The 18,296-nt window shown below is 33.5% G+C and overlaps 2 protein-coding genes across 2 annotated transcripts; one reads left to right on the forward strand and one right to left on the reverse strand.

Moving 5' to 3' along the window:
• Positions 1-138: 138 nt before the first annotated feature.
• On the reverse strand, positions 139-1,500 carry LOC136416444 (E3 ubiquitin-protein ligase RNF146-like). Its single transcript, XM_066401618.1, has 4 exons — positions 1,166-1,500; positions 867-1,106; positions 574-765; positions 139-457 (listed from the first exon to the last, which is right to left on the reverse strand). The coding sequence occupies exons 1-4, from the start codon at positions 1,206-1,208 to the stop codon at positions 198-200; spliced, it is 735 nt and encodes a 244-aa protein (XP_066257715.1). The 5' UTR covers positions 1,209-1,500; the 3' UTR covers positions 139-197.
• Positions 1,501-6,025: 4,525 nt separating this feature from the next.
• On the forward strand, positions 6,026-18,296 carry Actbeta (Activin-beta). Its single transcript, XM_066401633.1, has 5 exons — positions 6,026-6,967; positions 15,575-15,783; positions 15,853-16,156; positions 16,654-16,732; positions 16,837-18,296. The coding sequence occupies exons 1-5, from the start codon at positions 6,463-6,465 to the stop codon at positions 17,072-17,074; spliced, it is 1,335 nt and encodes a 444-aa protein (XP_066257730.1). The 5' UTR covers positions 6,026-6,462; the 3' UTR covers positions 17,075-18,296.

Genomic DNA, 18,296 nt, shown 5'->3' on the forward strand with positions numbered 1-18,296 from the left:
TATTGGATGTAAAAACACGAATTTGCAACAATAAATCGAATTATGTTTCGAGATTTTGTATTCACGAAAATAATCAGGTCACACAAATAATTTTTAATTTTATATTTAACACCATGCCCAAACATAGTAAAAGGCCATTAATATGTAATTTAAGGGGGTAGCTAATTAAAGTAAATCTAAAATAATTGTTCACATTCTCATGTCATATGATCATTTCCACTACCCTGCGAATTGCAATGGTTTAACTCTAAGTTACTCATTAACTCTATGGTGGCTTGCAATTCTTGGATGTCTTGATTTGGAGATTCTCGTCCACTTGTTGGACTTTGAGGAGTATTTGATGGTGTTGCAGGTAGTCGAATGGTAGTGTTTTCCAGATGGCTTTCACTGGCACTCAACAGATATGATTCCAAATGTGCTGAAGTTGAAGGCATACTGGTTCTAATTCCTGCAATACCTATAAAAGATTAACTTTTTTAGACAAAGTGGTCCATTTAAATGGTGTTTTAATCAGTACAAACATTAAAAAGGCAAATAATTAGATTATAACTGCGTGATGATTATTTATCTAACCTTTTTTACTAATTGTGGAGACATCTCTTTTGACTTGTCGCCTTCTTGAGGGATCATTTCGTCTTAGCTGTAACATACTTTCAAAATCTACTATGTAGAGAAATCCTGCTATTAACAATTCAATGCTCTTTTCTCCATTTTTGTAGGAATTCTCCAATTCCTTACTGGTTCTCTCGTCATATTGCCACCAACCTAGTGCAGCCAAAAAAGAAAACCTCACCTTCAAGGGGTTCTGTGGCTTTAGTGCACTGTTATGTTGAAGGGATATCTCGAGGGATAGTGACTGGACTTACCATTACATCCCTCATAAAACCACTGATAACCTCCATCAAAAGTTTCAGAAGCTTCTATTGCTGGTTCTAAGAGTTGAGGCTGATCCACAAAATCTCTAGGAATTTCTTGCCGACACATTGCACACCTCTTATTCTGATTAGCAAAACCTTTAACACATAGGTAACAAAAAATATGACCACAGGGCAGTTTGGCTGGATGGACACAAGTTTGTAGGCATACTGCACATTCAGATAGTTCGCCTAAAAACAGGTGTGTTTATGTAATAGTGGTTGCATTGTAATTATGTTCCTTGGTTTACCAATTTTGTTGGATTCCGTTTGGCTGGCAGGAGCCTCTGCCATATTTTAATTGCAAATGAAAATGATAAAAAAGAAATTTGTATGTTTCAATTTCTTCTCATTCATGGCCATAGCAAATGAAAGGAACAATAATTTCTAATGTGTCATTTTGAATAAACAGACTTGTTGGTCAGTGGTTATATTGAATTGCTTTGGTTTGGTGCCTTATTGTATTCGTACCTGTCAATGCTTACTTAATTTAAAATTTGGTAAATTAAAAAATACTGTATGTATATACTATACTTATGTAAAAACTTTTTTGTTACTTCAATTCTGTTATTTATTTAGATGTATTAATTTTTTTATTCTCTTTTTACTTAATTATTAAGTTAAGCTTTTCAATATTGTTTGCTTTGGGTTTCCAAATCTCATTTGTTTTGACGTGTTTTGTTTAGTTTGACAAAGTCAAATGGCAAAGGAAGGTTAAAATCAACACTTACACCCCTACCAATTCGACCAGCGGTTCGAGCTCGAGCAAAAAGTAAGAGCACTCAGATAGAGAGAATGAATCTTTGGGTATGGAAAAGTCGATATTTTTAATCTATCTTGGAGCATGAATCGATCCTGCAAAATATGTAAATTCTTTAGAAACCAACCAGCGATCTGTTTAGAAAGCTAGACGGTCACGTGAGTTAAGGGACGTGACCTTAGTCGGCAACTAGACGGCGAGGCGGTAAAAGGTTTGACAATTGTGACGTTGGCGATTGATTGATTAATTCATCGAAGTTAATCAGTTGTTTTGTTTTTTAATTATTATATTGTTGTGTAAATAAAAATAATGTATTAAAATAAGACAGGAGAAATAGGACCAGTGAAATTCTTTCCGAATTCATTATATCGTCATCGACACTTCATTACTTTGGAACCAATTTGGACTGCTGTTGTATAACTACATGCGAAAGGAAAACGCTCATACTCGTCGCGGCACGGGCACAGCGAACATATATGGAAGTTGTAAGTTTGAGGTTAGAATTAGTTGAGCGGGAATTGTTTTGCCTCTTGCGCTACGAGTCCCCGATCCCAAAGTTTTTGTTTATTTATTTTCGCGCAAACCTACAAATGAAAATTTATAAATGTGTACCTTATATTTCTGGTAAATTTATAATGAATGGGTTACACAAATGGAAAATGTACCGATATATAGCTAATCACTTCTGTTCTGAGTGGAATGGAAAAATTTACTGAAATAATATGGAAACTTGTTTGTCTACAGATAGGTACTCACCTTAATAGAGCATTCTTATTACACAAAAATTTTGGTTTTCCATTCTAAAACTTAAAACTTTATTAAAACAGAATTGCACTTTACCGCTATTTTTTGCATCTCCTACGCCAAGAATTATGACATTCCTACAATTTTTGCATAAATACATGGATATAGAATCTACTTGCCATATTTACAGCTCCAAGATACCACCATAGATACTAAGGAGTCCATAAAAGAAAAATGCTATTTATTATTAACCATCAAAGTCCGTTAGGATGAGATCAAGGTAGTTAAAAGTGTTTGTCACATTGAATTAGTCTTGATTGAAGTGAGAGATTTTTAAAATTGAATTTCTCAAGAAGTCTTTATGGTATTTATTTAGAAGGTGGAAAGGTGTATTTTCAAGTTACTAAGGCTAACAGAATCTATTTATCACTCTAAAAAGATAAGGAAATTGCTTACTTTTACAGACTTGAATTTTTATGGTATTGATTATTATAGGAGCTACCTACAGTAGTGGCAAGATGTACAACAACTTTTGAAAAAATACTATAATTAGAGTTTAGTTATTAGTATTGATTTTAATTATATTTATTCTAAGTGCATGGCATATAAAAATACATTAACGATAAAAAAATATCAACATTTATTTCATTGTGAGTTTTAATACTGATGATACTTTTCTGGGATGGAAAAAAGTAGAGCGACTTGTTAAACTATAAGATATATATAACTTATATTTGTTTCAATTATGAATTTGTGCTGATCGAAATGCTTAGAGAAAAACATTTGTTTGTTGAAATAAAAGAACATGTTATTTATTTATTCACAAGTGGTTAGAAGGAAACTAATATTGCAAAAACATTTAATTTAAATAAGTCCATAGCTCATTAATAGTCTAATAAATCCAGATAAAAAAATTATTTCAATAGTTGTTTTTTATAAACACTAATGTTGTAGCTATAGTTAGTGATGTAAAAATGTTATAAGTATTCTAAACAGTAAAAGTTTTGCTTGTCCTAGATAAATTATAGCCTTTGCTGGATAGAGCTTAAAATTTGTCTTTGACCAGTAAGGCTTAATGGTATGAAAGTTGGTTCAGCCAAACAAGAAGTGATACTGAGATAACATTAACATATAAAACTGACTGTTTATTTGTAAGTCTGAAAAATCTGATGATGATGCAGAAATAAAGATCGTATAGTCACTTTTGTAAATATCTTAATTTTTTTTGCATTTCAGGTAGGTCTGTTACAAAAACATTTTTCTTTCATTTATTGCAGTATCAGTCGTTGTATTCTTAGCACTAAAGAAACACTGAGCAGCCCGAAACCCAAGTATTACTATCTACCAACAAAGAATGTGCGCGGCGTAAGGGTACTTAATTTAGTACAATGGTAAGCTCACCCATAGACATATCCTCGTTAATTAAGAACAACTGATATGGCAGTCAAAGTGTAAATATATACATCACAAATGTTCAAAGATATTATTTTAACGTATTTTCTTAAAGATAAAAATAATAAATTGTGGCTCGCAATATAAGATAAAATAATTTAAAACCAAAACAACAATTTTTTATAAACAAATTTTTACAAGCCACAGTATTAACATATTTTATTGTTGATATGTATCATGGTAAATTCCAAATAAGTGATAAGGAAGGAATATATTGAATACTCTAATTTTAAGTATGCCCAGAAGGTGCCGGTAGTAGTAATAACCAGAGGGACACAGCCAAGGTATTAATTTTAATTTCTTAAGTTTTTTTACAATGTTTCAAACGAATACTGTTTGAATTATTTTTATATGAAAGAAACCTATCTTTTGTTTCACCCTTCATTTCTTTGGGACACTAATAAATCTAAGTTTTATTGTTTTAAGTAATAAATAAATAAATATATTTTATTAATGTATTAAAAGTAATCATTTTCAGAATTATTAATTAATTATTTCTTAAAACTTATAAAATATCCCTAGACATTTCCGATGTATGTCAGTAAATTTTAACGAATACAAAAAGTAGTATCAGTGTACCAATTTTCATAGAGCACAAAAGAATATGGAAATATTAATAGAGCTTTTAACTATATGTGTTTTAACGTTATAATGATTTTCAAAATTTTTTATTGGTATCTACCAAACATTAGGAAGTTAAACAATAAATAATCAATTGTAAAACGATTAGAAATTAACTATGGCTTTCACTTGCATAGTGATACGAAGGGAGAATATTCTCATTTGCATGTAATTGAGTGCGAGTAATAATGATTGCAGTGTGCCGTTCTGTACTGAAATTCAGCTTCAATACTTTTTTCCACTAATTCTCAAGTTCAAGAAGTAAAATGTTCAATCAGCTGAGCTCCAGGGGCGTACTTCCTATATTTTCGACCTTCTGGAAAAAATTTGTATATTTTCATTAAAAAAAAAAAAATTATAAGGAAATAAATTTTTCTTTAATGCTTTTGTAAATTATATACAAATTTAAGTTATTCAAATAAGTCTGGATTAAGTTGGTATTTCATTGTTTACAACCGTAAATTATAATTATAATTTATAATAAATACTGGAAATGCTGGCAATTCTGCTGGAGATTAACTGCTTCACTAATGGTTTCTCGTAATTCCTCTAAAGTATGTAAATTATTTTTGTACACAGTATTCTTTAAGTGATCAAACAAAAAATAGTTCAGAGGCATCAAATTCGGAGAAGGCCATACATTTTTACTAATGACTCTATCTCCATAAAATTGTTTCAGAAATGTTTTAGACATCCAATCAAATATGAGTAAAAAACGATCTGTACACATATGATTAATGACTATTGTTTGACAATGGATGAAAAAAGTTTTGATAATTTTTCAACGATAGGTCCATTATTTTCGATGAACCGGACACTTCAATCATTGTTGCTCGCACTGTATAGCAACATATTGAAAATTATCGATTAATTTTACAGTAATATAAGATGAAAAAGCCATGAATGTATGGGTGTTTTTTTCTGCTTTAGAGAGGATGAACGCATATTGGTGTGAATCTATTTGGAATTTTCTGTGTATGGGATATCTATATTTTTTCCATGTCTCAAGGAAATATTCACAGGAAATTCTGCTTTACTGAGAATATTTTTAGATATATTCTCACAGAGACCGTTCTCTACAATTTTTCACTATATTCCAGTAACTTTTCCATATTTTATAACGCTTGCAGTAAAATTAAAATTTGGGCGTTCTGAAATTCAAGTACCGATTTCTTTATCCGAACCAGTGCATAAAATATCATTTTAGTTTTCAAAGTCAGTCAACTTTTAAAAACTAAATATTCTTAAATTTATTGCCATACGTTGCTATTGTGGCTATCATACTTTCTTCAGTTATGAATGTCGTTTACACGCTTAAATATTTGCTTACATTTAGCATCACCATTGTGTAAATTTAGTTTACTATACTTCGAACATAATAAAAGTATCATCTTGTTAGGGTTTAATCATTAGAGTAACTCGAAATGGAGAAGGGCTGGGACTCAACATCCCTAAAAGTGCACGTCGGCTTCAAAACTTGGAAACGCAAGAGTGCCATGCTCGAGCGATATTCAGTTGTTATTCAATCGCCGAATACAGTAAACGCGCGTCGTGTCCACGGGCTACCCCGGGAAGACATTCGAACATCGCAATTTTAGTTATCCTTTAGATATTCTTAACCGACACATACTATTCTGATTATGTGAATGGAAGTAATGAAAATAGTACCTATATGGTTCAGAATGACATTACGCGAACGTTTCAGGCGCTTGTAGTGAATTTTTACAGTGACGAAATTTTTTTCTAGAAAGTGCGCAAAATGGTTTTCAAAGTTACGCAACGGGTTGTACTGTGTTTCCACCATCAAATAGGTCACACGAAGTTTTTTACTGATCACCACATGCGGTAAACCCATTGGGATCATGCCCCATCAATCCGATAGTTAGGCAATGGTTTAGATAATATTACTCATTATTCCACAATTAATTAGAAAATTTAATTTTAATTTGAATACGTCACCTCTCCATCCCAATGGCTGTTTTTAGAAACTACTACAACAGGAGAATCCTTAGTTGGACGGTCACGGTTTCTTGTCTTTACTTGCTCTGCAGCACAGCAATTGTCACAATATCCTGCAGCTTAACCAACGGAGAGAGGCTCCGCCATCAGCACATGAAACCTAGTCAATTAGAAAAAGATTCAATTGTAGAGGATAATTCTAAAACGACAGTACTAAGCTGTCCGAATTGTCTGTTTAAGCACAACAGAGATAGGGACTCGGTAGAGTCCGACGAATTACGGTTAGATGCTATCAAACAGCAGATTCTACAAAAATTAGGCCTAAAGGCGAAACCAAACGTAACTCATAGTCTTCCTAAAGAATTGGTGATGGCCACTTTGAGCCGAACACAAAAGGAGGAGTTTTCCAGAATGTACGAGGAATACCATTATTGGGGAGGTAGCAGTAACTTGGAAACGGTGGATGTGGATGATTTTTATGGGAAAACCAGCGAAATAATTTCTTTCGCTGAACAAGGTAACGTATGTATATAAAGTAAAGAAAGTAAGCAAGTAAGATACATTGTTGAGGGTTGATATAGAGAGGGCTAATGATTACTGGCTAATAATAATTGACCTGTTTTTTGTACCAGATATGTTCGGTTAAACAAATTTCGTATATGTAGTTTGAAGTTTCTGTTCCCTTCATATTTTAATTTTGTGGCTTCACAATCTGAGATGGTGATGGATTGTTTTCGTTTACAGCTCGGTATCGATCGCGTTTGCAATGTAAAAATATTGACAATTCCCGGTAGTAGTTGGACTTTAAACTAAAGACAAGAACCATATTCGCGTTATAAAGCAAATAACTGAAACATTCATCAGTATGAATAAGTCAGCTAAGGTTTTCTAGTTCAATCGATAAGACTCGTTTCACACGTCGATAATGTAGTACATATTGTTAAAATAGGTCAAATAATAATCATTATATTTTACTTATGCGATTTGCATAACAAAATATTAATGTAATGAATTTGGACATTTAAATCGAATAATCGTATTTGTCCAGGACTTTCCCTTTTAATTTGTGTTCATTAATATTATAAGTAATAACGTTTGCTAAACTGTTTACCAAAATAGCAGAAATGGCAATTTTTTCATTATTTTTGAGAGCTGGTATTTCGGAAACGTCTTATTCGTTTTTCATGAACAAAATATACTGTGAAAGTCTGTTTCTTTTAGAATTATTGGTCAATGCTCATCTTGAGAAAAAAGTCCCAATGTCATCCATTCTAATGAAAAATGTGATGTAAAATTATTCATTATCAACCCACTACATTTGGTGGAGGATCGTTTCAGAATTGTCGTTATAAGGGCATTCAGTGCCTTTAGTCGATATTTCGGGACATGTTTGGTGGATTTTTTAAATAATAAGAAAGTTTCCGATACAATTCACTTCGTTAGAATAAAGTTTTTTTTAGATACAGGGTAATTAAATAAAAGATCACAGCTTTTATAAAAATAAAATATAAACTTTTTTAATTGTTTAAAAAATCTGCCAAACCTATTTCCAGATACATAGCGACCAAAGCCTCTCAAAGTTCTAAAACAAGGGCAGTTACCAAAGAAAATAACTTGAAAGTTTATAATTTTGTTTGGCATTTTTTTACCCTGAATGTATCTGTTTTAAGATCAGTATTTATCAACGATTTCAGAAAAAACGTATTTTCAGAATCTTTTTTTAGTTTATGAAAATCAGTATTGTCGTTTCTGAAATATGTGCTATTAAAAATAACAAAAAACAGTTTTGTTTGGATCATTTTTGTGAGCAGTTCATAAAGTATGTACACACATATACAGGGTGTATCAAAAAATGTATACTGGCTATACATAGCGGGCTTCTACGTCTAAAAATAAACAAAATTATATCAACATGGGTCCGGAAATGCTTCCTAACGGAAATACAGCCTATTTGAAGACGGGGACTAAAAAGTGGTTTTTGTTTAATATCATTGGAATTACTTTCGACAGAGTTTTCAATTTTGGTATGATATTTGCTAGTATTAGAACCTAGTTTAAGCAATTAGTCACAATTTTCTATCATGTTCAGAGGGGGAGTTGAGGGAGGGGCGCTCTGAATTTTTACTCCTAAATTTTTCCACTAATGCTTTTTCACATTTTTTGTTACGGAAGATAACTTTTTGACGTTTTTTACGTCAAACATACTCTTATTTCAAAGCTTTGAGATGCACTGCTTTCGAGAAAAATTGAGTTGAAAATTTCTGTGTAGTACCGTTACCTGCACACCACCGTAGTTATGAAAAATTATTTCTGAATAATAATGCACTTTCAGGCCCATGTTTATATAATTTCTTTTCTTATTTTTAGACGTAGAAGCCCGCTATGTATAGACAGACTACATTTTTTGATACACCCTTTATAGCCTGATAAAAAGAAAACAGGAGCGCAGGAATAATGTATCTTCCTTTTCCTATAAAACTTAACGGATTAAGGAATTTTGCCCTTCAATAAATCATACGCCATAAGATAAATTTTAGAAGGGAATGAGGAAATGCAGAAAATCAGGGAAATGCACTCAGAGTGCAGGACGAAGTGGTCGAGTCATCCGAACATCGTCGATGGGGTACATCGCAATCAAAAGCGGGCGTAACGTTCGATAAATCATCAAGGACCCGCGTTCTTTGACTCGGACAGCAAAGGACTTTTACATTGGAAACTTGAAGGGGAACTTAATAATAATAATTGCAATTAGCGTGGCTCGATAGTAATTAATGTGATAGTGATCCGGTTGAAAGGACCACCAAATATATATGTACTATCGGCCACAAAAGTGGTTGACCACACTAAGGTTCAAAATCGCTTGACGCGTATTCCGAGCGAAGGTGCCTTATCAATTCACAAAAAATGATCCACAACAAAAACGTTGTGTCGAGTGAATAAATTTAGAATTTTACATCTAATATCAAGTTTGCAAGGATATTTTCAGGTTGCTAATTTCAAATAAATCAATTCGGTTAGTAATTGTATGAAAACATCACTATATTAACATTGAAGTTTGTAAATTGCAAAAGTTGATATGGCTATATAATTGTTTAAGATGAAAACTAAAAAAATACATGTTAAATTCAATTATAAACAAGACCAACAATTTACAAAACACTGTAGAACAACTTACTAAACTTCAAGACTTTTATTAACAATAATATTTTGTTGGGTATTAGGAATTAACTAGTCCGACTGTTTCCTACCTCTCACTTAACAATCCAGTGATTTCTATGTCACAAAAGTTCTTTAGACAAAAGATGACATAAACGGCGTTTTTTGTAATGTGTACGTTAAAAGGAAAATTTTCAAGACACATTTTTTTCGGAAATACAGTACGATCGAGAGAAAATAAATTTAAAATTTATATAAATAAATGACAAAATTAAAAATAAACAATTCTAATAGCGGATTACTCCCCCATTGGCGTCGATGACGTCTTGTAGCCTCCGGCCCATTGAACCCACAAAGTTTTGGCACGAGGGTGAACCTCTAACCGCATTTCAGATTCCAGTTGCAATGTGCCATCAAATCTTCGGTAGTACGTTTATTATTATTGTGCCACCTTTGAACCATTAGGCCCCATAAATTTTCTATGGGGTTTAGGTCTGGTGAATATGCAAGCCAAGGAAGACTATTAATGTCTGGATGCTCATGATACCAGTCCCTCACGATATTTACGCGATGTATCCTACAGTTGTCATCAACATAATTGATGACAGGCATTTCTGCCACAGGATGCAAAGTACGAACAGAAGGAAGCATAACTTCGTCGAGAATCCGAACGTACTTAATAGAATTCGCCTTTGTTTCAAAACTTGCCAGTTTACCGGGACCATCAGCAGACATCCACCCATAGAAGTTAACCCGTATTTGGCCGTACCTTCTGTTTGATACAATATAGCGTTCATCATACCGAGTATTATGAGGTCTCCATAAATGTAGCCTGCCGTTTTCGCTAGATAAAAAAGTTTTTTCGTCAGCAAAAATAGCATTTGGTCAATTGAAATTTAAATACTCTTGGATAAATGCTAAGTGGGTCTGTTTATGTTACTCTGTCAGAGCAAGTTTCATTGCTGGTCGCCGATTATGAAGGCCCTCTTTATGAAGAGTCCTTCGGATGGTCTCCATACTTACATCCCAACGTACAGCGTACTGGGATGTTCGTCGGAAACCACATTCCCGAAAATCGGCGACTAGTTCCTGCCGCTGGTCGTCCGATAACTTGGGGGATCTACCAAGCCTGAGTCGCTGGTCCATGTGACCCTCGACTCCATGACGGGTGATCCAGCGACGAACGGTCTCCCTCTGAAACGAGATCAAAACTGCACGGGCACAAAAAATTTTAAAAACCTCTGAAATTTGAGTTTTTGAACAGCAATTCTTTCTATACAGTATGTTCCAAATTCGATGTGCTATTATATATATCGATGCTATCTTTTAAACGGGAAGAGTTACAGGGTCGGTTAAATTGGAAGAAAAGTGCCAAATTTAATACTCTTCTAAGAACCGAAAACAATGTTGCCGAATGATTTTTAGTTTATGAGTTACTGTGAAAAAACTAAAATTAGGTTGAATTTAATTTTCTAAATGAATCGATAACTAAAGGTTTTTCATCAAAACGTTTGAAACAAGAACTTCGTAGTTTTCTTATGTCTACAAACCAGTAAATTTGAAAATTTTAAATGTTCCTTAGCTTTTGAGATAGACAACAACTTGAGTTTTCCAAATACGGACCTGTGCATGTTTCGGCGATTTTTAAAAGTTCTTAATAACCCCTTTACAACGATGTATCACAAGATAGATTTTTTTATGTTTTAGTTTAAAAGAAGTAATTCTGCATTTTTCTCTCAATGAGATAGGCCGGTCTTGGAGTGCCAAGCAAAAAATGCAATTATCATGCCTCAAAAATCTATAATCGTATAGCTTGATTGATAATTCATTTGCCTGCATAACATTTTTGAGGCATAGTAATTGCATTTTTTGCTTGGCACTCCAAGACCGGCCTATCTCATTGAGAGAAAAATGCAGAATTACTTCTTTTAAACTAAGACTAAAAAATTCTATCTTGTGATACATCGTTGTAAAGGGGTTATTAAGAACTTTTAAAAATCGCCGAAATATGCACAGGTCCGTATTTGGAAAACTCAAGTTGTTGTCTCATTATCTCAAAAGCTAAGGAACATTTAAAATTTTGAAATTTACTGGTTTGTAGACATAAGAAAACTACGAAGTTCTTGTATCAAACGTTTTGATGAAAAACCTTAAGTTATCGATTCATTTAGAAAATTAAATTCGACCTAATTTTAGTTTTTTCACAGTAACTCATAAACTAAAAATCATTCGGCAACATTGTTTTCGGTTCTTAGAAGAGTATTAAATTTGGCACTTTTCTTCCAATTTAACCGACCCTGTAACTCTTTCTGTTTAAGAGATAGCAATAATAGCACATCGAATTTGGAACACCCTGTATAACACAGCTGACATCTTACAGACTTTTCGCTCAACTCGAGATGAAATTCTTGCCAGAAGTAACAATATAAACAAAAAAACGTCCCCAAATTTAAGCCAGTGATAAAGTTACCTTAATTGAAAAAAGACAATGTGATTACGTACCGTAATATTCAACTCACGACTAATTTCGGAAATATTACGCCCTTGTTCATACAAAAGTACTATATTGTTTTTAATATTATCGCTTAGATTTGGAGGCATTGCAGCTGAACGATGAACTGAGAAAATACCAAAAAATAAAATTGTCTTAATGAATTGGGCCAGCAATACATGTTTGTGTGCAAAATATTGATGTATATACACAAAAAGGAGGATCCAACAAAAAGTAATCTAAGTCAAGTGTGACAAAAAAAGGTATCCGACCCACAGTACCGCAAGCGATTTTGATTTGAAACTGGTCGACCACTTTTATGGCCGATAGTACATATGTTGCGATGATTGGTTAGGATTAAGGGACCAGAAGTACATACGTAACATGTCTGATCCTTCTCATAGGGCCAAGTGAACTTATTCCGTAAAGGGGCCGTCAAGATAGTTAAGGATTGGATAATCACGTTCGAACCACTCTGAGTTAGCACATTATTTCGTGCAAAAATATCAAATGACCATCTTAACTGTTGCTATGGTTAGGTAAGGTAAAAACGAATGATTCACGTGTTAAAAATATATCAATAAATACGAGTAAAATGTGGTGCCAGCTAAGTTCCCAAAAAACGGTGTTTAGATATGATGCTAGATACATGAGCAAAAACATAATAAAAATATCGCCCTAAGACGGATAGCGCGGTTGCCACGTTGACTTGGGTCAAATAAGACCCAGGTTTTAACACTCATCTAAACTTAAATTTAGATAAAGCAAACGTCATAAAAAGCTGTCTAGACGAATAGCGCGGTTGCCACGTTGATTTGGATCTAGTAAAACATAGGTCTTAATATTAATGATCCTGAATATCTATAGAGCATTGTTTTTTTTGGGGTTTTTTTAGGTACTTAAACTTTTTTACGTTGAGCTATTTTGAAATTCCTCGTTTAATTAAGAAAATTTTAAATAACTTGCAAAAGTATCGAATAATGCATATGGTTTTCTTATAATTGACCGGAAATTCCTTCGATTTATTACATATGTATTTAGGTTGGAAAGCTTGAGAATACATGTGGAATATTAAATTTCGTATCGTATATTGTATATCAACTTTTAGATATTTCTAAGTAAATTCGGTTAAATCTTAAAATATTTTTACATAAGGAATTTGTAGTCCAGTTATGTACTATTAATTAATCTCCGGGTTAGAATAGAACACCCCCCCCCCCCCCCCCCTCCCCCCCTCTCTGAATACGAATTTTGTAATAGGTAAATCAATCGATATGGCTAGCGAAAGAAAAGAAGTGCTAAATAAGTTTTTGGCGACGTAGAGTACTTTGTTAAAATATTTTGCTCTAATATCGAGACCTCGGTATACCGCTTTCTTCTGTCATTTCGTGTCTATCTCTCCTTCAACCACATGCAACATTGAATACCAATGAAATTGTACAAAGTATAAAGTTGAGACCGGAGAGTAGTGCAGAGTGTATTTTGGGGAGAAAATTGGCCGTCAAGTAGCGGGTTACATCATCGACAACGGCACTCGTGCTGCGTCTGTATTTACCCACGTGGTAGCGTCTTCCTTCCAATCCCAGACGTTAGACGCCGCGTCGGGCTGGAGCCGGCGCCATCGATCGAGGCGTCGCGGCGTCGGCGACGGAGATCGACCTCACGTGCGGACCACGTGGAACTCAGGTGACAACCCGGACTGCGATTTTGCTATGACGTCATACCGATCATATGATGATGCAGGTGGCAAGAGCGTATTTTACTTTGGGCAATGTGTGCCGTGTCGCTCCCTACCGTGATCCAAATTAGGTAACAGTAATATTTTACAGTGACGAGGGCAACGAATTCGTTAATCGTCCTAAATATTAACCAGTCATGTATTCCTCATTGCTTATTTATTAAAATAATCGTCTTTGAGGTTTATTAAAAATAGCCACACAATAATTGATGCATTAAGATGCAAGTGTGAAAATATTAAGGTCTATTACGACTTTATGCTTTATTCTCTAGTTTTGCGATTAATTAATTCGAACACGAGGACCTGTTTCGACCCTGTTAGCTCTCTTCAGGTCGATTCATCTCAAGTCGATATAAACTTGGGCAAAAACCGACAATATCAAACAGCAAATATGTTGAGGCTGCAATAAAAAAATCCTACTAGCGCCCCCTGCCGTGTCCTTTTGCGGCATCTTGATTAAATCTTGGAATATAAGCAGTCAAACGTTGTGCACAGGGCAGAATTATAGCCAAAAAGAATTTGTCATTTCTTCATTAATTATCTTATATGTATGTTAAAAATGAGAGTGTCGTATTAAATCACCACCTTCTTAGCAATTTCAAGCCCATAATTCTTACATTCCTTATTTTGTCGGACGGTCGCATGTACATATGTATACACGTAGTAAAACAGAAAAATATGAATCTCCCAAACGATTTTAGATGGAGATTTGCTCTAATAGATGCTAAGTAGTTTTCGATGTAGGAAAATGTGCAACGTGGACTCAGAAGCATCACATAGTAATCTATGTACTGTATCTCAGAAACGATTTCAGAGACAAAGTAGCAAATAGAAACCGGTAGATATGTAATAAACTGAAATTTACAAATAAAAAAATGCGAGTAGACCCCATAGAATAGAAATAAGTAATTCTGGTACAAAGTTCTTTATACATTATCTATCAAATTTTTATTTTTATTTAGTTAAATGCAAGTTTTGGGGAAAAACATAAAAACTAAAGTGACCGTGAAAAATTGATTAAAAATATTTTTCAGTTTCCGAAATGATTTGTATTTATAACTCAATACATGAGAAACTGCCATTATTATGACTTTACCCATCGTTCAGTGAAGTCTTGCTCATATAATTGACCATCCTACATACATATATTACAAAATTCCTAGGCTGGAAATTTCTACTCACAAGCCAACTTAACTTATTTGTATAAGTTCGACTCCATAAATTCCCGAACGATATTAAAGATTTTGATTTTTCTTGAAAGCATTTCAGTTTGCGAAGTTTGAAGTTTCTAAGTTAAAGCGAGTTGCTCTATTCAATTTTCCCAACTTATATTTTAACTGGCACGATAGCAGCCGTGCCTGAACTTGATAACTTTTTGATGGATTTTTTGGACCTTTTGCTTCGAAAATACCTATTTATTGAAAAAATATATAGTGAGCGGCTAAATTATACAATATTTTCGGCATAAAATAACTAACATTGGTAATAAAGAACTACACCACTGAATTCTACGGCAAAAAATCTTATCAGAATTCGTTTTTTACTTTCTCAATACCTTATTAGATAAATGAAGTATAGAAGAGGCCCAACACGCAGAGTTTGTTTAAAACACTTTGTATATACGAAACTAAAGTAGCGACGACTTTTCTGGCACTGTCAACTTTCATTTACGATATCGAATAATGATGTTCGTGACGTTAAGAGGAGAAATGTAACAATGACCTTAATAATTGTTTTAGGATCGTGGGTGAATCAAAATAGGCTCCTCGAATTCCTAATTGCAGACGAAGGAAGCCAGCCAGGCCAAGATTTCAGAGTCAAACAAGCGAGTTTATGGCTGAAATCGGATTTTATCAAAAGATCTTCAAGTAAATGTCGCATAACAGACATATTTATTTTTCAAGTCATATCTAATAGGTTACCAGAGTCAGTTACGCTTAGTTCTAAGGCAAGTATTATATAAAGAATACCCATTAAAAGTATTTATTGTATTCTAACGTTTGTTATGCCTTTTCAGCAATTTGAGCGATTAGCAGGCGATCCAGTAGCAATAGTATCTCTAAACGCCTCCTCTAGCGGGTGGCAAAAAATAGACGTTACTCAAATGGTCAGTACGTGGCTTAGTGAACCTCTTCTTCTAAAAGACAAATTAAAATTGTTCGTGGACTGTAGCTGTTGTGGAAACTGGCGAATACATTTATTTAATCATAAGGACAACGAAAAAGTGATAAACCGTAATAGGCCTTTTTTAGTGATCCACACTGACCCAAATTCTGCGAAGAGAGTAAAACGGAGAGCAATAGACTGTTCAGGAGATTCAGGTAGGTGGGGAATTCAGGTAGGTAGTTAATATTACATCTACCTAAATTTGTATGTATAGAAACTTCAAAAGTTTCTGAATATAAGAATATGAATCAGAATAACCAATTGAAATTGCATTGGTTTCGTCCACTGAGCTTTTTTTTGTACTTCGATTTTGTTTGTGGAAAAACAAATAAACAACGAAACTAGTTTTTCTAATTAGCGTCACTACATTTTTAAATTTAGTTTCTTCGTAATTCGTTACGCGTTTTAGATGGCACGGATTTCACAAAAATTATAAATGTAAACGCGAAAATTTTTACATAAAACATAACAAAGAATCGCCCCCTTTTAAACTATAGTATGCCTTAATTAAATGTTCATCTAAAAATTCACTTAAAATACATTCCCCATTAAAGACGAGCAGTTATTATTAAAGGCAGGGGTTTCATTGTTGTTAAAAATTGATGTTTCCTATTGAATTCAGCAGCTATCTTACAGTATTTTTCTTTTTCAGGAAATCAATGTTGCAAGCAACGTTTTTATGTAAATTTTAAGGCTCTAGGATGGGAGGATTGGGTTATAGCTCCACAAGGGTAAGATTTAAAAATCCGTAACCATTTTGTAAAAAAATCTAAGGGATGTTCAAATAAAAAAATGTTGAGTGCCCTAGAACTCATTTATTCAATATATTTTACAGCTACTATGCCAATTACTGTAGAGGCGACTGTGGTCATCACCGAACCCCGGACACGTTCGTATCCTACCACACGCACGTCATTGAGGAGGTTCGAAAAACGCAACATCTATCTGGCATGACACCATGTTGCGCTCCCCTGAAGTTCTCCAGCATGTCTCTAATTTATTATGGGCCGGAATCCACCATAATCAAAAGAGACTTGCCTAAAATGGTGGTCGATGAATGTGGCTGTCCGTAAGATTGAAAATGCGCTTCCGTATTCACTGGACAATGATTTTGATGCAATTTCAATGCATCAGATTCGAGCGACTAGGTAAAGTTATGTGATAAAATGATTTGAGAGGAATAAAATCGGGTGACAGGTTTCGGATGTGTGTGGTGGATAATTGAATAAGACATTGAGAGTTTAGGGCGAATTAATGCAACCCGATATTAACAATTTTACGGGGATACCGTAGAAATCGGGGAATATTAGGTTTGCTTGAGGGCGTCAGTAAAACTTCTACTAGGATGTGTGTGAGTGGAAGATTGTTTTCTAACGGTTTTAGGATTATGGTCATGCAGTTATTACGAAATTTTTCAATACTTATCCATTACCAACATGTCTTGAGAATTTTGTTGATTTCAAATTTTTAATGTCTTTTAATTTTTTTGTTATCGCTTATTTATATTAAAATTTGACGTAGGTATTCTCTATAAAAAGTATTCTGGTCAATTATTATTCCACTACCTAGTTCAAAAATTTAAGCGAGGAAGGATAATAACAATTGTAGTTAACGTAGGAAGAAATTTAAAAATTCTGGAATATACCTAAGTTACATTCGTTCTTTTTAAGGTTTAAGCATTAAATAAACCAAGTATTTTTTAAAATTAATCTGTTGGTTTGTTTCGTACCACCAGTTTTGCCATTTTAACAGATAAATATGGGTTTGATTCAATAATTTATGAACTATAATAAACATACAATAATAATAATACTAAAGATAAGAAAGCAATCAAATCAAAGAGCTTTTTCACTATACTAATATATTGTAACAACCGAGGTGTTATAAGTTCGTTATTTATATAAGATACCTAGCTAGGTAGTTGTGTATAAATAAGTAGAGCAATGAATTATTGAAAATACATGAATTATTACTAAAATATCAATAAGAAATTACAATTCAGTATTACGGTCAGGTTCTACTGACTCCCGCTGTGTATTTTAAGCTATTATAGGTATATTAATAAAACCTTAAAATTTCATAGTAAAAAGTTACTTTTTATAAAGTGTTTAAAAGAAACTGTACAATAAAATTTAGCTTTTGCAAAATTAAATAAAATTTGATATTAACAGGCCATTGTAGCTGGAATAGAATGACACAATAATTTTTATCATAAAATTGAAAACAAAAATTGTTCCTGAACGATATGACACTATTATTGAAAATGCAGTCTATTAATAAAATCTTTCAAATATA

The sequence above is a fragment of the Euwallacea similis genome, chromosome 23 (assembly GCF_039881205.1).
Source record: "Euwallacea similis isolate ESF13 chromosome 23, ESF131.1, whole genome shotgun sequence".
In the NCBI taxonomy this organism is placed as follows: domain Eukaryota; kingdom Metazoa; phylum Arthropoda; class Insecta; order Coleoptera; family Curculionidae; genus Euwallacea; species Euwallacea similis.

Excerpts from the sequence above, each read along its gene's own strand:
- LOC136416444 (XM_066401618.1), bottom strand. The coding sequence starts at position 1,208 with ATGGCAGAGGCTCCTGCCAGCCAAACGGAATCCAACAAAATTG. Across the intron at positions 1,107-1,165 it reads AACGGAATCCAACAAAATTG|GCGAACTATCTGAATGTGCA; the intron begins GTAAACCAAGGA and ends ACCTGTTTTTAG. Across the intron at positions 766-866 it reads GTTTTATGAGGGATGTAATG|GTTGGTGGCAATATGACGAG; the intron begins GTAAGTCCAGTC and ends TGGCTGCACTAG.
- Actbeta (XM_066401633.1), top strand. The coding sequence starts at position 6,463 with ATGGCTGTTTTTAGAAACTACTACAACAGGAGAATCCTTAGTTGGACG. Across the intron at positions 6,968-15,574 it reads AATTTCTTTCGCTGAACAAG|GATCGTGGGTGAATCAAAAT; the intron begins GTAACGTATGTA and ends TAATTGTTTTAG. Across the intron at positions 16,157-16,653 it reads AGACTGTTCAGGAGATTCAG|GAAATCAATGTTGCAAGCAA; the intron begins GTAGGTGGGGAA and ends TTTCTTTTTCAG.